The sequence below is a fragment of the Somniosus microcephalus genome, chromosome 2 (assembly GCF_052327205.1).
Source record: "Somniosus microcephalus isolate GS21.2 chromosome 2, FLI_Smic_1.0, whole genome shotgun sequence".
Taxonomy (NCBI): domain Eukaryota; kingdom Metazoa; phylum Chordata; class Chondrichthyes; order Squaliformes; family Somniosidae; genus Somniosus; species Somniosus microcephalus.
Window position 1 is genome coordinate 283,604,022 of NC_140988.1, and position 24,619 is coordinate 283,628,640.

At 46.2% G+C, this 24,619-nt stretch overlaps 1 protein-coding gene across 1 annotated transcript in view; it reads right to left on the reverse strand.

The window, feature by feature from the left end:
• LOC147123429 (phospholipid-transporting ATPase ID-like) overlaps positions 1 to 24,619 on the reverse strand; it is a 342,460-nt gene that overhangs the window by 57,032 nt on the left and 260,809 nt on the right. Inside the window, exon 20 of the mRNA XM_085966014.1 lies at positions 2,782 to 2,923. Coding sequence (XP_085822140.1) covers positions 2,782 to 2,923 — 142 coding nt within the window. The remainder of the gene's footprint in view (positions 1 to 2,781; positions 2,924 to 24,619) is intronic.

Consider the following 24,619-nt stretch of genomic DNA (forward strand, 5'->3'; position numbering starts at 1 on the left):
ATATTCTTGCTATTGGACAGAGTTCAGCGAAGATTCACCAGACTGATACCTGGGATGGCAGGAATGACATATGAGGAGAGATTGGGTCGATGGGGCTTATACTCGCTGGAGTTTAGAAGAATGAGAGGGGATCTCATTGAAACGTATAAAATTCTAACAGGACTAGATAGGCTAGATGCAGGAAGGATGTTCCCGATGGCGGGGGAGTCCAGAACCAGGGGTCACAGTCCAAGGATAAGGGGTAAGCCATTTAGGACAGAGATGAGGAGGAATTTCTTCACCCAGAGAGTGGTGAAACTGTGGAATTCTCTGCCACACAGGGCAGTTGAGGCCAATTCATTAAATATATTCAAGAAGGAGTTGGATATTTTTCTTGAGGCTAAAGGGGTCAATGGATATGGGGAGAAAGCAGGGACAGGGTACTGAATTGGGTTGACCGGCCATGATCTCATTAAATGGCAGAGCGGGCTCGAGGGCCGAATGGCCTACTCCTGCTCCTATCCTCTATATTTCTATGAAGCATCACGTAGAAGCATGCGTAAGAGAAAGCTAACACATAAATAGTCACAAGAGTAGTCACTTAGGTGTTTTGATATAATACAAAGTTATGTTTGTCATCTTTATTTCTATTGTATTAAACAAATGCGATGTCAAAGAATCAAAGAGTTGGCCTATGTGTGCTCAGAAATGGAAGTGGCACAATGAGGGGTGACGGCGCCTTTCATCTGCACTGATGGTGGGGAGAGTGATAGGAATGCACAGTTAATTGTACAGATGCTGTATGGTGTGTAATGACGGTCCTGCAAACACTCATATCTATGTGCCAGCCACATGTCTTTGCTGCGTAAAGTTACGCGAATCTGGCATGGATTATTGCATCCCCTGCCTCACGGCTAGCAATGTGCTCGCGTGCTGGTGGCACTGGAACAGCCACCTCCGCAAGGTCTTCCTCATCTGCAGCCTCATTCGGCTCTTCCTCCTCCTCCTCCTCTGCCACTTGTTCCTCAGGCAGCGGTAAGCCAAGCTGCAGTGCGATGTTGTGCAGGGCACAGCAGACCACGATGATTCTGGACACTCTGGCTGGTGCGTACTGAAGGGCTCCACTAGATCTGTCCAGGCATCTGAAGCACATTTTGAGCAAGCTGATGGTTTGCTCTATGATGCTTCTGGTGGAAATGTGGCTTTCATTGTAGTGCTCCTCAGCTTCGTTTGATGGCCTTCTCATCGATGTCATTAGCCACGTCTCCAAGGAGCCATCTGGAAAGTTGGGTTGGCGGATTGAACTGCTGAGGCATAGTGGACTATTGCAGGATGAATGAGTCATGGCAACTGCCAGGGAACTTCGCGCAAACATGCATAATGTTCTCCCTGTGGTTACACACCAGCTGGATGTTAAGGGAGTGGAAACCCTTGCGGTTTACAAATACAGCTGGGTTGTGATGGGGTGCCCTGATGGCCACATGTGTGCAGTCGATGACACCCTGCACCCTTGGGAAGCCTGCCAGATTGGCAAACCCAACCGCCCGCGTGGTAACACTTGCTTCATCCGTTGAGAAGTGGATGTAATTGTGCGACTTGGCAAACAGGGCATCGATAACCTGCGTGATGCAACTGTGTGCGGCCGAATGGGAGATGCCGCTGATGTCTGCTGCTGATCCCTGGAAGGACCCTGAAGCAAAGACGTTGAGTGCGGTGGTGACTTTGACAGCCACTGGTGAGGAGTGTCCACCCGCTCCCCTGGGCTGCAGGTGTTGGTGCAGCATTGTGCAGATGTCAGCAGCTACCTCTCGCGAAAGTCTCAGCCTCCTTTGGCACTGCTGCTCACTCATGTTGAGGAAGCTCATCTTCTGCCTGTAAACCCTGTGTGGGGGTATCTCCTGTAGCACGGTGCAGCCCTATGCTGACGCCCTCTGCCCTGTGCAGCATCAGGTGGCAGAGGAGAAGGTTAGCGCTCCTGTTGTTGGTGCTGCTGGTGTGCCTGGTTCTGTTGCTACAGTGGTTGCTCTTCCTCCAAATCTGAGGACCAGGATGAGAGGGTATAAATTGTTCCCATTCTGCTGGTCTATATGTCAGTTGAGGATGAAATGTTATATGCGCTCAGTCAATGTGGGGAGAGGTTATTACAAGGAGGTCACAGTGCATATGCATCTCAGAACAAACACTTACAACCTCAATACACCTGAAAAATGTCTTCCAAATTCTGAAAACAGAAAGTTCTGACATCTGAAATTGAACTGATGTGGCAGGTTAGCTTTTATGCTGCAGTTGCAGCTGTCAACTATTCAGCTTGTTGCAATACCCGACACAATCAGCTGGCGTGTTTGTCGAATGACGTGGAACACGCTGAAAATGTGGCAAAATCGAAAAAGCATGTAAAAATAGGATTAAGCAGGTAGTTCTACCTTAAGTGCCTCTCCCGCCGCTTGGTGTCGGGTCTGATCGGAAGTTGCAGACCCGACACTTTGGAAAATTGTGTGGAGGCGGGATGGCAGCGGGTTCGTAACCCGCCATCAATCATTTTGATTTTAACTCCGGACCCTTCCAAACCCGCCCTCCGAGCGCCGGCATAATCACAGCCCTGGTCTCAGTCAAAATTCTGGCTCTTCTGGTGCATTCCCACCAGACTAGTAGATTTTCAACCTCATTGTATTCTCTGAGTGAACATGAGCAACACCATGGGAATTCTGCCAAGTTTCTCAATAATCAGATTCAAATCCCACTCTTCAATAAACAAAAGGAAAAATTACCTCACTTTAAAGATGGTATGCAAAGGTTTCTTACCAGCATGTCTCCATTGATCACTAGCCCATACTCCCCATCAACAGTTTCTTCAGGTAGGAAAACTGGTTTATTTGGCTGCTTGATGCTGATTATTTCATTTTCTGTTTGGTCCTGCTCTTCTTTCATTAATGCTGAAGCTTTTCTATGTGCACAAAAGTATTATCACATACCAAATATATACTTTGAAGGAAAAATCATATAAACTTAAAGTAATTTGTGTGTTCAGAAAAATAAGCAGTAATTTGATTTGATATATAAATAATTCACTTTAATTTTATTGCCTAAATATTTCAGGGCCCCAAACATCCAAAGGGGATGACATTCCAGCTCAAGTGCAGGGATAAGCCCCTTGGAAACCTCCAGTGATGACCCCTCCGGAGTATGCAGTGTCAGGCAGAGGTTCCCTACTTTCCATATTCCTGGAAGTTGCCTGTACCAGTGTGAAGCATCGCAGGTGCCCACCAGTCTGAGGAGACCAGGAATACTGGTGGAAGGTGCCTGCTCCAGTGGGGGCACGGTGGGGGGGGGGCAGGGCCCCTCTGGAAAAATGTAGAATAGACTGTCAGCCCTCTTAATAATGGGGTTGAAAAATGCTTTTTAAATTTCCACATTTGGAGAAGACAAAGGCTCTGGGCCAAACAAAACTCCGCAGAATGTCACATATCCAGGTCCCGGCCTGATTTCTGGACCTTCCGCCACACTTTATCATTTTATGGTGACAGTACGGTGGAAGGCTCGGGAATTTACAGTCTCCAGTTATCAGCAAATTATGACTATGTGGAATTCTTTCTATTTCTTTGCAATATATTTATACTTGGATTATAAATACGTTGGCTGCAGACAATGCTGCAACAAATGTTGTAGTAAACAGTATCAGTAATACTTGTTGGCAGGAATGAAACATATAGAGGTGGGGTGGCCTTGTTAGTAAAGGATGAAATCAGAGCAATAGTGAGAAAGGATATTGGCTCAGAAAATCAAGATGTAGAATCAGTCTGGGTGGAGCTAAGAAGCACCAAGGGGCAGAAAACATTGGTGGGAGTTGTCTATAGGCCTCCAAACAGTAGTGGTAATGTAGGGTAAGGCATCAAACAGGAAATTAGAGATGCATGTAACAAGGGTACTACAGTAATCATGGGTGACTTTAATCTACATATAGACTGGCCAAACCAAATTAGCAATAATACTGTGGAGGATGAATTCCTGGAGTGTGTACGAGATGTTTTTTTAGACCAGAACGCTGAGGAGCCAACTAGGGAACAGGCTATCCTAGATTGGGTATTGTGCAATGAGAACGGGTTAATTAATAAGCTTGTTTTTTTTAATTCATTGATGGGATGTGGGCGTCGCTGGCTAGGCCTGCATTTAGTGCCCATCCCTAATTGCCCTTGAGAAGATGGTGGTGAGCCGCCTTCTTGAATCGCTGCAGTCCATATGGTGTAGGTACACCCACAATGCTGTTAGGAAGGGAGTTCCAGGATTTTGGCCCAGCGACAGTGAAGGAACGGCGATACAGGTCCAAGTCAGGATGGTGTGTGGCTTGGAGGGGAACTTGTAGGTGGTAATGTTCCCATGCGTCTGCTGCCCTTGTCCTTCTAAGTGGTAGAGGTTGCGGATTTGGAAGGTGCTGTTGAAGGAGCTTTGGCGAGTTGCTGCAGTGCATCTTGTAGATGGTACACACTGCAGCGGGGTCCTTTAGAGAAGAGTGACCATAACATGGTAGAATTCTTCATTAAGATGGAAAGTGAAGAAGTCCAATCTGAAACTAGGGTTCTAAATCTAAACAAAGGAAACTATGATGATATGAGGAGTGAGTTGGCTATGATAGATTGGGGAGCTTCATTAAAAGGCATGACGATGGATAGGCAATGGCTGACATTTAAGGAACGAATGCATAAATTGCAACAGTTATACATTCCTTTCTGGTGCAAAAACACAAAAGGAAAAGTGGCCCAACCATGGCTAACAAAAGAAATTAAGGATAGTATTAGATCCAAAGAGGAGTCATATAAAGTTGCTAGAAAAAGTAGCAAGCCTGAGGATTGGGAGCAGTTTAGAGTTCAGCAAAAAAGGACCAAGAGATTGATTAATAGGGGAAAAATAGAGTATGAGAGTAAACTTGCAAGGAACATAAAAGTGGACTGTAAAAGCTTCTACAAGTATGCAAAAAGAAAAAGATTAGTGAAGACCAATGTAGGTCCCTTACAGTCATAGAGTCATAGAGTTATACAGCACAGAAAGAGGCCCTTTGGCCCATCGTGTCCACGCCGGCCATCAAGCCCTGTCTATTCTAACCCCATTTTCCAGCACTACGTCTGTAGCCTTGTATGCTATGGCGTTGCAAGTGCTCATCTAAATGCTTCTTGAATGTTGTGAGGGTTCCTGCCTCTACCACCCTTTCAGGCAGTGAGTTCCAGATTCCAACCACCCTCTGGGTGAAAAAGTTTTTCCTCAAATCCCCTCTAAACCTCCTGCCCCTTATCTTGTAACTATGCCCCCTGGTTACTGACCCCTCTACTAAGGGGAAAAGTTCCTTTCTATCTACCCTGTCTATGCCCCTCATAATTTTGTACACCTCAATCAGGTCCCCCCTCAGCCTTCTCTGCTCTAAGGAAAACAACCCCAGCCTGTCCATTCTCTCTTCATAGCTGAAGCGCTCCAGCCCAGGTAACATCCTGGTGAATCTCCTCTGCACCCTCTCCAATGCAATCACATCCTTCCTATAGCGTGGCGACAAGAACTGCACACAGTATTCCAGCTGTGGCCTAAGTAGTGTTTTGTACAGCTCCATCATAACCTCCCTGCTCTTAATATTCCATGCCTCGGCTAATGAATGGAAGTATCCCATATGCCTTTTTAACCACCTTATCTACCTGTCCTGCTGCCTTCAGGGATCTATGTACATGCACACCAAGGTCCCTCTAATTCTCTGTCCTTCCTAGGGTCCTACCATTCATTGTGTATTCCATATCGTCCTGTAGCCTGAGGCTTCCCTCCTCGCTATTTACCACTCCACCAATTTTCGTGTCATCTGCGAACTTACTGATCATACCTTCTGCATTCATATCTAAATCATTAATGTACACTACAAACAGCAAAGCACCCAGCACCGATCCTTGCGGTACACCACTGGACACAGGCTTCCAGTCACAAAAACAACCTTCGACCATAACCCTCTGCCTCCTGCCACTAAGCCAATTTTGGATCCAATGTGCCAAATTGCCCTGGATCCCATGGGCTCTTACCTTCTTGACCAGACTCCCATATGGGACTTTGTCAAAAGCCTTACTGAAGTCCATGTAGACTACATCAACTGCACTACCCTCATCCACACACCTATTCACCCCCTCGAAAAATTCAATGAAATTGGTTAGACGTGGGCCCAGAAATTCGGGTCTCCATGGGTGAGTATGCACTGGGTACTCACCCGTAAGCCCAATGGAAGTGCCGGTTTCGTGCATGCACTGCGCATGCGCGGGAAACCGGCACTTCCGTTCCCCTGAAAGAAGGGGTTGACAGCTGGAATGCGTGCGCAGGAGAGGCAGCGCGTGCGCATCGAACCTACGTTTTTTTTGCAGGTTTCTCCGGGAGGGTAAGTCTCCAAGAGTTACACTTTTAAAAAGCAGGCGCAAGGCCTGCTTTTTACAAGGTAAGTGGTGAATTAATTAAAATTAAAACATTTTTTCCACAGGTTTATTATTTTTAAATACTTCAAAGAAAGGTAAGTTTATTTTTAGCCCCGTTAGAAAATGTAATTAATTTTTTCAAAAATATAAATTATTATTTAAAATAGTTATTTCATGTAATTTATAATAATTTTAAAAATGTGATTTTCTTTTTTTAAATTTATTTGAAGATTTAGTGATGTTTTGGGGCTTACAGTATTTATAGGTTTGACAGGTCTTCCTGTCAAACTTATGAATGAAGCATTCCCTGCTACCATTGGCTCTCCATGGCCTACGTGATCCCAGGGGACGTATCGAACTAACTGTGCCCCTGGGATATGCAAGCACTGCGTGCCGACAGTTGAAGGAGGCCCAGGATCGGAATCCCACGCGGGCCTACAGCGCTAGTTAAGTGCAGTTTGGGGGCTTGCACCCGCGGGAAGCCCCCGACCCGAATTTCTGGGCCATGATCTCCCCTGACAAAGCCATGCTGACTATCCTTGATTAATCCTTGCCTCTCCAAGTGGAGGCTAATTCTGTCCCTCAGAATTTTTTCCAATAATTTCCCTACCACTGATGTTAGGCTCACTGGCCTGTAATTCTCTGGTTTATCCCTACTACCCTTCTTGAATAATGGTACTATGTTAGCTGTCCTCCAGTCCTCTGGCACCTCCCCTGTGGCCAGAGAGGTTCTGAAAATTTGTGTCAGAGCCCCTGCAATCTCCTCCCTTGCCTCACACAGCACCCTGGGATACATCTCGTCTGGGCCTGGGGATTTATCCACATTTAAGCCTGCTAAAACCACTAGTACCTCCTCCCTCTCAATACTAATTTGTTCAAGTATATCACAATCCCCCTGCCTGATTTCTATGTCTACATCGTCCTTCTCCATAGTGAACACAGATGCAAAATATTCATTTAAAACCTCACCTACATCTTCCGGCTCTACACACAGATTGCCACTTTGGTCCCTAATGGGCCCTACTCTTTCCCTGGTTATCCTCTTGCCCTTAATTATACTTATAAAACACGTTGGGATTTTCCTTTATTTTGTCCGCCAGTGTTTTTTCATGCCCCCTCTTCGCTCTTCTAATTTCTTTTTTAAGTACCCCCCTGCACTTTCTATACTCCTCTAGGACTTCCACTGTTTTTAGTCCTTTGTATCTGCCAAAAGTCTCCCTTTTTTTCCTAATCCATTCTTGTACATCCCTTGACATCCAGAATTCCCTGGGCTTGTTGGTTCCACCCTTGACCTTTACAGGAACATGTTTGCGTTGTACTCTCTCTATTTCCTTTCTGAAAGACTCCCACTGCTCTGATGTGGATTTTCCTACAAGTAGCTGATCCCAGTCCACTTTGATCAGATCCTGCCTTATCATATTAAAATCGGCCTTCCCCCAATTTAGAACTTTTATTTCCGGTCCATCTTTGTCCTTTTCCATGACTACCTTAAATCTCACCGAATTATGGTCACTGTCACCAAAATCACAGAATCACAGAAACCCCACAGTGCAGATAGAGGCCATTTCGGCCCATCGAGCCTGCACCGACACATATCCCACCCGATCCCCGTAACCCCTACACCAACACATATCCCACCCTATCCCCATAACCCCACGTATGCTCTCCTACTGACACTTCTACCACTTGCCCGGCTACATTCCCTAGAATTAGGTCCAGTACCGCCCTCTCTCTTGTAGGACTTTCTACATGCTAGCTCAAAAAGCTCTCCTGGATGCACTTTAAGAATTCTGCACCCTCTAAGCCTTTCATACTCTGACTATCCCAGTTAATATTGGGGAAGTTGAAATCCCCGATTATTATTACCCTATTATTTCTACACTTCTCTGAGATTTGCCTGCATATCTGTTCCTCTATCTCCCCCTGACTGTTTGAGAGCATATAGTACACTCCCAACAAAGTGCTTGCCCCCATTTTGTTTTTAAGTTCTACCCATATGGCCTCATTAGAGGACCCTGCTAAGATATCATCCCTCCTTACAGCAGTAATTGACTCCTTGATTAATATTGCGACACCCCCTCCTCTTTTACACCCCCCTCTGTCTCGCCCGAAGATTCTATACCCCGGAATATTGAACTGCCAGTCCTGCCCCTCCCTCAAACATGTCTCTGTGATAGCAACAATATCATGCTCCCATGTGTTCATCAACACCTTCAATTCATCTGCCTTACTCGCAAAGTCAGAAACGGGAGAATTTATAATGGGAAACAAGGAAATAGCAGAGCGATTAAACAAATACTTTGGTTCTGTCTTCAAGGAAGAGGACACAAATAACTTCCCAGAAATGCTAGGTAGCCAAGGGTCTAGTGAGAAGGAGGAATTAAAGGAAATTAGTATTAGTAAAAAAATAATGCTGGCGAAATTAATGGGACTGAAAGCTGATAAATCCCCAGGGCCTGATAATCTGCATCCCAGAGTACTAAAAGAGGTAGCCATGGAAATAGTGGATGCATTGGTTGTCATCTTCCAAAATTCTATAGATTATGGAACAGTTCCTGCAGATTGGAGGGTGGCAAATGTAACCCCACTATTTAAAAAAGGAGGGAGAGAGAAAACAGGGAACTACAGACCGGTTAGCCTAACATCAGCAGTAGGGAAAATGCTAGAGTCTATTAAAAAGGATGTGATAACTGGACACTTAGAAAATATCAATGGGATTAGACAAAGTCAACATGGATTTATGAAAGGGAAATCGTGTTTGACAAACCTACTGGAGTTTTTTGAGGATGTAACTGGTAGAATAGATAAGGGAGAACCAGTGGATGTGGTGTATTTGGATTTTCAGAAGGCCTTTGATAAAGTCCCACAACTAAAGAGATTAGTGTGCAAAATTAAAGCACATGGGATTGGGGGTAATATTGGTTTGAAAATTGGTTAACAGACAGGAAACAGAGAGTAGGAATAAATGGGGCTTTTTCAGGGTGGCAGGTGGTGACTAGTGGGGTACCGCAGGGAACAGTGCTTGGGCCCCAGTTATTCACAATATATATCAATGATTTGGATGAGGGAACCAAATGTAATATTTCCAAGTTTGCTGACGACACGAAACTAGGTGGGATTGTGAGTTGTGAGGAGGATGCAAAGAGGCTTCAAGGCGATTTAGAAAAGTTGAGTGAGTGGGCAAATACATGGCAGATGCAGTATAACGTGGATAAATGTGAAGTTATCCACTTCGGTAGGAAAAACAGAAAGGTAGAGTATTATTTAAATGGCGCTAGATTGGGAAATGCTGATGTACAAAGGGACCTGGGTGTCCTTGTACATCAGTCACTGAAAGCAAACATGCAGGTGCAGCAAGCAGTTAGGAAGGCAAATGGTATGCTGGCCTTCGTTGCAAGAGGATTTGAGTACAGGAGCAAGGCTGTCTTACTACAGTTGTACAGGGCTTTGGTGAGACCACACCTGGAGTACTGTGTGCAGTTTTGGTCTCCTTACCTAAGAAAGGATATACTTGACATAGAGGGAGTGCAGCGAAGGTTCACCAGACTGATTCCTGGGATGATAGGATTGTCGGATGAGGAGAGATTGAGTCGACTAGGCCTGTATTTACTAGAGTTTAGAAGAATGAGAGGGGATCTCATTGAAATGTATAAAATTCTGACCAGGGCTAGACAGACTGGATGCAGGGAGGATGTTTCCCCTGGCTGGGAGGTCTAGAACGAGGGGTCACAGTCTCAGGATCCGGGGTAGGACATTTAGGACTGAGATGAGGAGAAATTTCTTCACTCAGAGGGTGGTAAACCTGTGGAATTCTCTACCACAGAAGGCTGTGGAGGCCAAGTCACTGAATATATTTAAGAAGGAGATAGATAGATTTCTAGACACAAAAGGCATTAAGGGGTATGGGGAGAGAGCAGGAATACGGTATTGAGATAGAGGATCAGCCATGGTCATATTGAATGGCGGAGCAGGCTCAAAGGGCCACATGGCCTACTCCTGCTCCTATTTTTCTATGTTTCTGTGTTTCTACGCCTGGAACTTCTGCAACAGTTCTTCCGATCTCCCGCCGTAACTTCAGGAGAAGATCGGCGGAACTTCCAGAGAAAGGGTTTAAATGGCTAACAACAGCCATTTACGCCATTTCTGCAAGGCATCTGACGAAGTTACAGTGGGAAATTGTGAGAACCACGCAATATCTCTCCAATAGAACCATAGGAATTTACAGCACAAAAGGAGGCCATTCAGCCCATTGTGGCAGTGTTGGCTCTTTGCTGGAGCAATCCAAGACTAATTCCACTGCCTTTCTCCCCAAAACTCTGTATCTTCCTCTGCTTTACATTTTTATCTAATTTTTCCTTTAAAAATGCAATGGACTTTGCCTCAACCACTTCCTGTGGTAAAATATTGGTCATGCTATATGAAAAATAAAGAGGGTTTCTCTATACGTTCGCTTGCTGACTGCAATGGACTGCCTTCCAGGGAGCTTCCAAATCATTTTGGATAGAATGGTGGAGTCTATTACCAACGTATGAGGGGTTCTTATGCATGGTATCAACATTCTGCTGTCAACCATGGAGCATGTGGCCACCTCAATGGCCATTGCAGCTGAGTCCCACTTCAGGATTTTGTAACACCAGTAATAGCATCTCCCAGGAATGCGTACTGGGCCATGCAGGCCCTTGGTTCAACCATCTGATCCTATCTCGCACAGAGTGGGAAGCCAAATGTACAGAGGCTTCACTTGGTCCACAGATCTCCAAAAGTCTGCTCTTCCGCAGAACAGTAGGTGTGTTGAGCAGTTAGTGCCTGGTGGCAGGGACAATGGAAATGGAACATAATGTCATCTCTCATGATGACAACACTTCTGGACCCTGGTGACCCCCTGGTACCCTCGTGCCAGTAAGTAAGTTGGACCAGACTACCTTGGCAGACACCAAGTTGTTACAGTCTGTAGCTGGGCCCTCAAGGCCTAAGCTTCTAAAGATCACCGCTCAGAGGCAACTCATGAGACCTTGAATGATCCATAACAGCCTCCTTTGTTTCACGTTGCAGCCATTAGGGGAGCACTAGTAAAGGAAAGAGAGACTTAAGACAGGCACAAAAGACTCACACTGGAGTGAGCAATAGTTTGTGGTCCTTTCTTCAAACCAGTAAAAGAATAATACTATTTGAAATCTTTATATGCAGAGAGTGTTCCTGTAGTAGTTGATCATTCTGCAATGTTGGTTAGCATGAGTGTCAATTTTAGTCTTTTGGCAGATGTTATTTTTGGATGGAACCACTGGGACATTTGTTGGACATGACTGACAATGCAGGAGAGCAGGGATTGTTCAACTGAAGTACAGTTCAATAAGCTGCTGCTGAATGCTTTGGTACAGGCATGTGTTGGACCCTTCCTGTTTACTTGTCATCAGTGGCCTCTCCTTCATCATGATAAATGTACAAGATTTAGTTAACAGACTAACTGTGCGTGAACATTTATCCAATAGCAATCATAACATGATCAAGTTCAACGTAGCATTTGAAAAGGAGAAATGCAAAACAGCTACTAAGATTCTAGATTTAGGTAAGGCCGACTTCAACGAGATGAGGCAGAGACTGTCCACAATAAACTGGGCAAATCTATTAATGGGTAAAATGACAGAAAATCAGTGGGAGATGTTTAAAAAAGAATTTAACGTGATACAGAACCAGTTTATACCCCTGAGGGGCAAGAGCTCTACTGGCCAAAAAAAAACAGATGAATGACTAAAGAGGCAAGGGACAGCATAAAACTAAAAGAAAAAGCATACAAAAATGCAAAAAATAGCACAGATCCTGGCGAATGAGAAAGATACAAAAGAACAGCAAAGGGTCACAAATCAGATAGTAAGAGCTACAAAAAGGGAGTATGAAAAGAAACTTGCAAGGGATATCAAAATCAACACAAAGAATTTTTACAATTACATTAGGAAAAAGAGAGTAGTCAGGAGCAATGTTGGCCCCTTAAAAACTGAAAGCGGTGATATTGTCATGGTTATAAGGAAATTGCGGGCATGTTGTATAATTACTTTGTGTCAGTATTTACAGTAGAAGAAGAGGATAGCATGCTCAAGGGAAATAATACTGAATCAGGGACAGGTACTCAATAAAATTAACGGAAGTAAAGTAATAGTAATGAAAATAATGGCACTAAAGAGTGACAAATCCCCAGGACCAGATGGTTTTCATCCCAGGGTTTTAAAGGAAGTAGGTGAGAACATTGCAGATGCTCTAACTATAATCTTCCAAAGTTCTCTAGATTCAGGAACCGTTCCTTTAGATTGGAAAATTGCGCATGTCGCTCCGCTATTTAAGAATGGCGAGAGAGGGAAACCAGGGAATTATAGACCAGTTAGCCTAACATCTATTGTCGGGAAAGAGTCTATAATTAAGGATTTGGGTGACTGAACACCTCGAAAATTTTCAGTTGATCAGAGAGAGCCAGCATGGATTTGTGAAAGGTCGGTCATGCCTGACAAATCTAATTAAATTTTTTGAATCGGTGACTAAAGTAGTGGACAGGGGAATGTCTATGAATGTTATTTACTGTATATGGACTTCCAGAAGGCATTTGATAAAGTCCCACATAAGAGACTGTTAACTAATGTAGAAGCCCATGGAATTGTGGGCAAATTATTGACCTGGTTAGGAAATAGGCTGAGCGGCAGGAGACAGAAAGTAGGGATAATGGGTAGGTACTCAAATTGGCAGGATGTGACTAGTGGTGTCCCGCAGGGATCTGTGTTGGGGTCGCAACTATTCACAATATTTATTAACGACTTAGATGATGGAATAGAAAGTCATATATCCAAATTTGCCAATGTCACAAAGATTGTAGGCAGTGTGGATAAAAGCACAAAATTACAAAGGGATATTGATAGATTAGGTGAATGGGCAAAACTGTGGCAAATGCATTTCAATGTAAGCAAATGTGAGGTCATTCACTTTGGACCTAAAATGGATAGAACAGGGTACTTTCTAAATGGTGAAAAGCTAAAAACAGTGGATGTCCAAAGAGACTTGGGGGTCCAGGTACATAGATCATTAAAATGTCATGAACAGGTACAGAAAATGATCAAAAAGGCTAATGGAGTGCTGGCCTTTATATCTAGAAGACTAGAATACAAGGGGGTAGAAGTTATGCTGCAACTATACAAAACCCTGGTTAGACCACACCTGGAGTACTGTGAGCAGTTCTGGGCACCACACCATAGGAAGGATATATTGGCCTTGGAGGGAGTGCAGCGTAGGTTTACCAGAATGATACCTGGACTTCAAGGATTAAGTTACGAGGAGAGATTACACAAATTAGGGCTGTATTCCCTAGAATTTAGAAGGTTAAGGGGTGATCTGATCAAAGTTTTCAAGATATTAAGGAGAACAGATAGGGTAGATAGAGAGAAACTATTTCCGCTGGTTGGGGGTCCTAGGACTAGGGGGGCATAGTTTAAAAATTAGAGCCACACCTTTCAGGAGGGAAATTAGGAAACACTTCTACACACAAAGGGTGGTAGAAGTTTGGAACTCGCTTCCGCAAACGGCAATTGGTGCTCGATCAATTGTTAATTTTAAATCTGAGATCGATAGCTTTTTGTTAACCAAAGGTATTAAGAGATATGGGCCAAAGGTGGGTATATGGAGTTAGGTCACAGATCAGCCATGGTCTGATTGAATGGCGGAACAGGCTCGAGGGGGCTGAATGGCCTACTCCTGTTCCTAAGTTCGTGCTCCTCCAACGGTGGCTTCATATGTTGCAGAGCAAAGTTATGCAGCATATAGCATGACCAATATCATATGGGGCACTCTTTCTGGGCTGTATTGCAGGAAACCACCAGTCCTGTCCAGGCATCTGAAACGTTGTTTGAGGACTCCAATGATCTGCTTTATAAGGGCTCTAATTCACCCATGCATCTCATCGTAGCACAGTTCTGCTGAATAAGAGAAATTATGCAGGGGATAGCTTTGCCACCAAGCAGCCAGCCTTTAAATTGCTGTGCGGGGTAAACAGTGAGGGGATGGACGACTGATACAAGGGGGGTGGGGGGGAAATTTAAATAATAAAGAGCGTGTGGGTTTGGGAAGGTTATTAAAATCATTGAAAATTCAGTGCGTCTGGAAGCTGGCTCCAACGTGCTGACTTCCTGGTTTACCTCAGGCGCGTTTCGATGCGTGAACATAACTCCTTCCGGAGAGGTGGATTACTGATTATAATATTTAAATGAGGCAATTTGAACAAGATTTTTACTGGGATTTAAATTTAACACGACACGCACGGGTTTCCTGGGCATCCTGAAACTCGCCATTGAAACAAAGGCAAGAAGACTGAACGGCAATTCATGGGGCTCATTAAAAGTCAGGCATACAGACATTAAGAAATACTTAGGGTTCTCAGCTGCTTTCTTACCTACCACTGGCAAAGGGTTTGTTGAGAGTACTTGTGGTGAGAGACTTAATTCTGCACTTTGGAGGTATTGAGACTCAGATCAGGATGGGTGGTGCTATAGCTGCTTTAGATTGAACTTCAGAGGAGGAGCAAGGTGACCATCAACAGTAGCAACAATCTGGTGATCAGTAGAAAGGGGAGCAGCAGAGGGGTTGAGGTCTCAGTAGACACTACCTGCATAACAGAGTGTGCCCTCTCGGAAGAGCAGTGCTTCCGAGGCTGAGATTGAAGTGGTGGCAGACATCTGCAGCCTCCTAGAAGAAGACTTGCTCCCTGCTAGACCTGGTGGCCACGCATTACTAGCGGCTGTAAAAGTGACCACCAGCCTCAACTTTTTTGCCTCTGGCCCCTTTCAGAGCACTACCAGAGACATCTCCAGGGCCAGCAATTTTGTCAACTTCGCCTGTGATGACACTAGCCAGAACGAACGGGCACTCAGGTTTGTGTCTCTGGCTGGTGTCCCACAGGTGCAGCGTGCCATCGAGTACACACATGTGGCAATCCACCCCCAGATTAACCAGGAGTATTCAGAAACTGCAAGGGATTCCATTTGATCAATGATCAGCTGGTGTGCAATCACAAGGAAAGGTTTATGCAACTGTGCACCAGATTCACGGGGAATTGCCATGATCCTTTCACCCTGCGGTAGTCCAAGCTCCCCAACCTCTTTGGACCTACGAGCAGACATAAGGGGTGGTCGCTAGCCTACAAGTAGACATAAGGGGTGGTTGCTAGGAGACAAAGGATATCCCCTTCAAACTTGGCTGATGACACCCAGGAGGAACACTAACAATGAAGCTCAAGAGCAGCACAACGACAGCCATATGACCACCAGATGTGTCACTGAGCAAGCAATCGGCATGCTCAAGACGCGCTTCAGGTGCCTGGATAGATCTGGAGGCGCCGTTCAGTATTTGCCAGCGAGGATCTCCAGAATTACAGTACTGCTCTGCGCTCTACACAGCATTGCACAGCAGCAAGGATTGGAGCTGCAGGAGGAACAAGGCGCTAAGCACACATCGTCAGCAGACAAATCCAATGAAGGGGAGGACGAGGAGGATTAAGATGGCGACCCCAACTCAGCACCAGCTGCTCACATTGCAGCCCGGGATGTACGGGATTCCCTTATAGCTGTAAGGCTCAGTTACTCACTCCCACTGAACTGATGTAACAATCACATCCAACAGCTACTCTCCCTGCCTTCCCCAATCCCACTGATACAAAGCAGCCCTGTAGCCAACCATCCACCCAGTGCACATCCCCCCATTGGTCCCTGTCAATTCATGTCTTCCCATTCATAACAAGCAACTGAAAAGGTGAGTTGCCACCTGGCGACCAAGAATCGGCAACACAGGAAAGTGGTGCAAAGTAATACATTTCATGTGATTATACTAAACAAAGGAAACATAACAACATTACATTTTCTCAAAAACCCATGTGCATACCCTTGGGCAACTATGAAGCTTTACTCTTTTTCGTACCGCTCCGACATGGTGGAACCCCTGTGCTTTAGCAGAGATAGAGGCAAGCTGTTCAGATCCCTGCTCTGACTGTTGAGACTCTTTTGGCTAACATCCTCTGGGTTTTTGAGTCCTTGAGAGATCCGCCAAAGACTGCTGCATCTGCACCTGTGCAGGGCAGACTCAGCCATCGGGAGAGGAGGCAGCTTGTCGGGTACTGGCTGAGGAAGGGCAGCGGGTGAGAAATGGAAGCGCTTTGTGTTCCCACTTCCATGTCCCCTTCTGACATCATCCCTCTCATGGGCCAGCCGCATTGCACGCCTACCACTTTGCTGAAGAGCAGCTTGGTGCAGATCAGTAACACGCTGTAAGGCCAAGGCTAAAATGTTTGTCATCCTATTTAAGGCACCAGACATGTTGGTATCCACAGTCAGCACAGCCATGGTCAAGGCCTGCATGGACTCAGTTGATTGCTGCGATTGATGTTCCACGGAGTTGGCAAATTTATCCATGGAAGAAGACATCCTCTCAATGCCTTGCGACATCAGCCCACTCATGCTTGAGCTGGATTCCTCCATTCTCTCTGCAATCATGGACAGTGTGCATGGAAGGCCTGCCAGTATGTCGTAGATTTTCTGCTGCCCCTCAATGATATTCTGTTCATCGATGTCCCCCGGGGTACAGCACCTATGACCAGCTGAGCAGAGCTTCGAGAGGGCTACACCCTCTGACGCAAAACTTTCCACGGCTGTCCCTACCACCACTGTCTGCTCTTGCACACTTGTGGGTCACTGTGATTTACCAGGTGAGATCCCACCTAACTCGCTAACTGGACCCACCGAAGTGCGTGTATTTGAGCTGGTGCATGTTTGGCTTGTGTCCTGTGACAGTGCACCCTCAGAACGAATCAGCTTTTCTGAGGAATTGTCGGCCGGAAAGTCCATGGACTACTGTTGGACACGTGAAGGTCCTGGAGGAGAGAAGAGATGGATATGTATTAGTATTGGCAATGTTAAAATATTGCTACTGCGCACAACATGACTGAGTCTTGTATGAGATGTGGGTCAGAGATACTTAATTCTGTCACCAGGCAGCTGCATCGTCCCAGTCTCTCCATCTCCGATGGTCAGGGATGCAGATATGCCACTGATCTCCATGGCCTCTTTCTCTGATGATGTCAGCTACACTATATGTGGTGGCCCACCTCCGGTCTTCTCCCTCTCCCTTGTGTTCTCTGCTCGTTTCTCCTGCAACGGGGGAATGACAGACCTATGAGTGTCTGTAAGGTATCTATTCAACTGATGAATGCAGTGCATTTGGCGAAGGGGACTATCAAGCAGATGCATCACATTACATAAGGATTGGGCTGAGTAGCAGTGGTGGATAGATAAATGGGGAGGTGAGGAAGTGCACAGAAAGTGAATGATGGGTGCTCTTCAAACTTAAGTGGGTGTGAGGAGTGATGCGATAGAGTATGCTTAACAAGACAGAGTGAGATGGGGAGGGTGTGCACTACAGTATGTAGGTTAATCTGCAACTGTACTCACCATTCCTGACCTGGTTAGGTCATTAAAGCACTACCTACACTGGATCCAGGTACGGGCCACAATACTCCTGCTGCTAACTTACTTAGCCACCTCTAACCATGCCTTCTTCATGACAGCAGCAGGTTTCTTGCCATTGCTGGGGAAGATTATTTACATTCTAATCCTTACTGCCCCAGCAGTATATCAAGCAAGGTTAAAGTTGGGCGCAACCTTTGAGTGTCCTGAGTCCATCTTGCACAATGGCGTCTGTATGCAAAAACTCACAACTCCTCCAAGTACCATCTTTGAGTTGGCCATTTAAATAGTCGAGTTGAAATTGCATCATGCATGCGCGCATCACGCTCACTGACACGCATTGGAGATGCGAAACCCGGAAGTAAAATGATAATTAAGTATCCATATTGAAATCGGACATTCTGACGAGCCAAAACTTCTTCCAGGTTGTGCGCCTGCTTTGCACCCCTCCCACCCCGCTCGACTCTGGGTTATTATCAGACCCAAAATAAAAGCATCATGACAGCTACCAGCAAAGACAGCATAAAACTCCCTGATGCACTGCTGAAGATCACACACCAGCTGCACATTAATACATTGGAAGTTCATGTGATTCACATTGTCTGAGGGATCCCACAGGATGACATGGCTGCAGTCAACGACACCCAAGACTTGGCGGAATCCTGCAAATCGTGCAAATCTTACAGCTCCCAGATTTCCACAGGGAAATTGAGGGCAGTGCCCTAGGCCCAACCATCTTCAGTTGGTTCATCAATGGCCTTCCCTCCATCATAAGGTAAGAAGTGGGGATGTTCGCTGATAATTGCACAGTGTTCAATTCCAATCGCAACTCCTCAGATAATAAAGCAGTCCGTGCCTGCATGCAGCAAGACCTGGACAACATTCAGGCTTGGGCTGATAAGTGGCAAGTAACATTTGTACAGCAAGCAATTAGGAAAGCAAATGGTATGTTGGCCTTTATTACAAGAGGATTTGAATATAAGAGTAAAGACGTCTTACTGCAATTTTATATGGGGCCCTGGTGAGACCACACCTGGTGTATTGTGTACAGTTTTCATCTCCTTACCTAAGGAAGAATATATTTGCCATAGAGGGAGTGCAACGAAGGTTCACCAGACTGGTTCCTGGGATGGGAGGATTGTCTATGAGGAGAAATTGAGTAGACTAGGCCTATATTCTCTAGAGTTTAGAAGAGAGGTGATCTCATTGAAACATACAAAATTCTTACAGGGCTTGACAGGGTAGGTACAAGGAGGATGTTTCCCCTGGCTGGGGAGTCTAGAACCAGGGATCACAGTCTCAGAATAAGGGGTCGGCCATTTAGGACTGAGATGAGGAGAAATTTCTTCACTCAGAGGGTGGTGACTCTTTGGAATTCTCTACCTCAGAGGGCTGTGGAGGCTCAGTCGTTGAGTATATTCAAGACAGAGATTGATGCATTTTTGAATATTAAGGGAATCAAGGGATATGGGTGCTAAATCCGTGTATCCTGATGTTGTGTGTCCTTCAATAACTAGACAGAGACTGCAGGGGAACAATCAACAGGTGTTTACTGAATGAGGGTTACTCTAAAACTAACAGTACAGATCCCTACTCAGGGTTTATATACAGGTGTGGTCACTGCCAGTACTACAGTATACAGGAGCTGTAAAAAGTAGTTCTCCCCTTAAAGGTACATACACTACAATTCCTCCCCTTTTAGATTAACAGTACCATAACATTCATTTAACAATTAACACTTTTAACATGCAACATTAACTGAAAATAGTCCATTTATAAATTCAGTCTTTGGGGCGGCTTCCTGATCCTTTCTGGATAGCGCCTTTCCTGAGTGTCTTGCTCTTGGTGCGGACGCAATTCTGGCCCCCTGTCGTCGGTTGGTTCATCAGCTTCCGATGCTACTGTTTCTGGGGTAGATGCTACCTGTATGTCGGGTTCATTACCAGGTACGCAAGACATGGGGTTGACTCGTTCCTGTGACTCTAGGATCTGGTCGACATGGCGTCTCACAATGTTCTCCCCAACATCCACTGTGTACATTAGTGGCCCCTGCCGTGTGCATATCGTTCCTGGTTGCCATTTCTCTGTTCGGTAGTCGCGAGCCAAAACTGGTTGCCCTACATTGAAGCTCCTTGTCGGCTTCTCATTGATGTGCTGGAATTGCTTATTCTCAACATCTCTTCGTACATTTGGTCTGAGCAAATCCAGACAAGATCTCAACCTTCAGTTAAAGAACATCATGGCCGGGGTCTGGTTGGTGACTGCATGTGTCGCATTTCTGTAGGCTAACAGGAAATTGTCCACCTTATGCTGCAGTGGAATGTCGTCATCGCACATGGCCCTTACTGCCTTTTTAAAGGTTTGTACGAACCTCTCAGCCAATCCATTTGTGGCTGGATGATATGGGGCGGATGTGTACTGCCTTACCCCATTCCTTTTCATAAATTTCCGAAACTCTTCGGACACAAACTGTGGTCCGTTATCAGAGCAAATCTGCTCTGGCAAGCCGTTCCTGGCAAATATGGTCCGTAGGACTGCAATCGTTTTCTCCGTGGTGGTGGAGGACATTTTGATCACCTCAGGCCATTTCGAGTGCGCATCCACGGCTATTAAAAACATTGAGTCCATGAATGGACCAGCAAAATCAATATGCACCTGTTGCCATGGAGAGGAGGGCCACTCCCATGGGTGTAGAGGGGCATGTGGTGGTGCATTTTGGACCTTCTGGCATCCTGAGCAGCTCTATGTCAGGTCCTCGATTTGCTGATCGATCCCCGGCCACCACACATAAGCCCTAGCAAGGCTTTTCATTTTCACCCCTCCCAAATGACCTTCGTGAAGCTCATTGAGCACTCTCTCCCTTAACTTGGGTGGAATTACCACTCGGGATCCACACATCAAGGTCCCCTGGCATACTAACAGCTGTTCTCTTCTGGATGAGAATGCTGGCAACAGTGAGTCGCCATGTGTTGGCCATCCCTTCACCGTCAAGTCATATACCCGAGACAGTGTCGGGTCATTTCGGGTCTCCTTCTCTATATCCGCGTTAGTTACTGGCAAGCGTTCAATTATAGTCGAATAAAATATTTCGACAGGGTCCACTGCTGGTGCTTCCTCCACAGTAGGCAGTGGCAGGCGTGATAGCCCATCAGCATTTCCATGCTGTTTCGTGCCCTTATACTCTATTTCATATTGGTTCGCCCCCTAGAAAAAGGGACCATCTTTGTAGCCGTTGCGCAGTCATCACCGGAACGCCCTTCTTTGGATTAAAGATGGAGACAAGTGGTTGGTGGTCAGTCAGCAAGGTGAACTTCTGCTCGTGCAGATAGTGGTTGAACTTTTTCACTCCCCACACTAGGCTGAGGGCCTCCCTGTCAATCTGGGCGTAGTTACGCTCGGCTGAGGTTAGTGACCGAGACGCAAAGGCTACTGGCCTCTCCGAGCCGTCCGGTAATTTGTGCGACAGCACCGCTCCAATACCATAGGGTGACGCATCATACGCCAACCGAATTGGTAGTGCTGGGTTGAAATGAGCCAACACCTCTTTTGATGTGATCAATTCTTTGCACTTCTGGAAAGCTCGTTTACATTCGTCATTCCACTTCCATGGTACCCCCGTTTGCAGTAGGGTGTTCAGTGGGTGTAGTACGGTAGACAAATTCGGCAAGAACTTATGGTAGTAGTTCACCAGCCCGAGGAACGACCTCAGTTGTGACACATTTTCCGGCGCTGGAGCCTTGACTACTGCCTCAATCTTTTCAGGGGACTTATGTAACCCCTCTTCATCAATCACGTGGCCACAATACGAGATCTGCTTCTGGAAAAACTCGCATTTGTGGCGATTAGCTCGGAGCCCATATTCCTTCAATCTAGTGAGCACCTGCTCCAGGTTGGCGAGGTGATCACTGTCATTTTCGCCCGTGACCAGGATGTCGTCCAAATAACACTGGGTCCCTGGAATCCCTTGCAGGACTTGATCCATTGCCCTTTGCCAAATAGCCGGAGCTGATGCTACCCCGAACACCAGCCGGTTGTATTGGTAGAGACCTTTGAGTGTTGATCGTGAGGTACTGTTTCGAGGCTTCTTCTACCTCCATTTGCAGGTACGCCTGGGCCAGATCAATCTTAGTGAAGCGTTTTCCTCCAGATAGCGAGGCGAAAATATCTTCAATCCGCGGAAGCGGATATTGTACCGTGTGAAGGACTGGATTCACTGTCAGCTTAAAGTCCCCACAGATGCGAACCTTCTTTGGTTCCCCAGGCGTATTACTCAACGACCTCTTCATTACAGGAACGATGGGTGTAGCCCACTCGCTCCAGTCCACTTTGGACAGTACTCCAGAACGTTCCAAACCTTCCAGCTCTGCTTCGACGGCTGGGCGGATCGCATAAGGCACCGGTCTGGCCTTAAAAAACTTTGGGCTTGCATTTTCCTCTATTTTGATCATCGCTGTTATGCCTTTTAGTGTTCCAAGTCCCTCCTGGAACACTTCTTGTGCATCAGTTAGCATTTTTGACAGTCGTCCAGGTGTGACGTCGTCATCCTTTTTGGCATCTACCGTCAGTGCTTGTATGGAATGCCAATCTAACTGTATCTTCCGGATCCATTCACGTCCTAGTAGTGGTGGTCCGCCATCTGGCAATACATATAGGTCCATTTTTGGTGTTTCCTTGCCGTTATATATAACGTTCACCCTTATTTTTCCTTTGGGGTAGACTTTTTGCCCTGTGTACGTCTTCAAGACAATCTCTGTATCTCTCAAGGGTATATGTGAGAATAGCCGCTTGTAGTCCCTTCGGTTTATGACTGTTAGGGCTGATCCTGTGTCCAATTCCATTTTCACTTGGACTCCGTCTATCTTGAACGTGACCCAGATAGTTTGGTGATCCTCCATTTTGATTACATTATGTAGTTTCAGACAATCCAGCTCCTTGCTTCCGGAGTCTGTATCACTTTTCTGTTCGTCTGAACTACTCTCCGTCACCTTATGTACCTTCTTGTACTTCTCCTGTGGAGATTTCTTGCTGCTGGTTTTCTTTCCCGACCTGCAGACTCTTGCTATGTGTCCTACTTTTCCACACTGTCTGCACACTTGGTCCTTGAACCAACAATCCTTATGGTCGTGTGTTGTTCTGCCGCAGCGATAGCACTTCACTGCTCCGTATGACATTTCATTTGTGCCATATTCTTGCGGTCTCCGTTGTATCTCTGCAGCGCCCCGTGCGGCTGCTTCGTGTGATACTGCCATGCTGAAAGCCTTGTCCAGCGTAAGATCCTTTTCTGATAGAAGCCGTTTCTGGGTTCCTTCACTTTGAAGCCCACACACAAACTTGTCCCTTAAAGTATCTGCTAGCCCTGTTCCAAACTGGCAGTGTTTTGATAGCTTGCGCAGTTCCGTTAAATACTCAGCATTACTTTCATCTTTATGCTGGTTCCTTTTGTGAAACTTAAATCTTTCTGCTATCAGCAGCGGTGTGGGGTTTAAGTGGTCCTGTAGGATTGACACTACGCTTTCAAAATCCTTTTCCACTGGCTTCTCTGGGGTTACTAGGTCTCGCAGTAAGCCATACCTTTTTGCACCCATGGAATTCAACAATACCAGTGCTTTCCTGTCATCTGGCACTTAATTCGCCTTGTAGTACACTTCTATGCGTTCGACATATGTCGCCCAAACTTCGACTTCATTGTCGAACGCTGTGACACTGCCACTCTTCGGCATCCCTGGGTGTGGTTAGACTGGCTAAAAATGGCGTCTCCCGCGCTCTCCCTTCTTTTCCGCTGTGGCTCAAAATGGCGTCTCCCGCGCTTTCCTTTCTTCCCGCGCTCTCCCTTCTTCTCCGCTGCGGCTCAAATGGCATCTCCCGCACTTCCTTTCTTTCCCGCGGACGCTGCTCAGCCCTTGAACACCGGCTGCGCTCTGCACGTTTTCCTGCGTGCTTCTCTCGTTGATGCCGCTCGGTCCTGAACACTGGCTGCGCCCTGTGCGCTTTACCCTCTCTCTCTTCTCGCGTCGACGCCGCTCGGTCCTGAACAGCGGCTGCGCCCTGTGCGCTCTACCCTCTCTCTTTTCCCATCGACGCCGCTCGGTCCTGAACACCGGCTGCGCCCTGTGCGCTCTACCCTCTCTCTGCTCCCGTCGACGCTGGTCGGCCTTTTCCTGTGCCGTCGGTCAGCTCTAGCCGCCGCTGTGCGGGAAGGGTCTGCGCCGTACCTGTTGCCAGCCCGTTTCGCTGGAGTCTCCGTTGGATGGTCGATGCCCGTGCTTCTGGAATCGGCCTTCTTCTGCAGAGTTGCAGGTAGGTTCGAATCTGCTCGTCGCCAATATTAAATCCGTGTATCTTGATGTTGTGTGTCCTTCAATAACTAGACAGAGACTGCAGGGGAACAATCAACAGGTGTTTACTGAATGAGGGTTACTCTAAAACTAACAGTACAGATCCCTACTCAGGGTTTATATACAGGTGTGGTCACTGCCGGTACTACAGTATACAGGAGCTGTAAAAAGTAGTTCTCCCCTTAAAGATACATACACTACAATGGGGATAGTGCAGGAAATGAGGTAGAAGATCAGCCATGATATTATTGAATGGCGGAGCAGGCTCGAAGGGCCAAATGGCCTACTCCTGCTCCTATTTCTTATGTTCTTACAAGTGCCAGGCAATGACCATCTTCAAAACAGGAGAGTCTAACCACCGTCCCTTGACATTCAACGACATTACCATCGC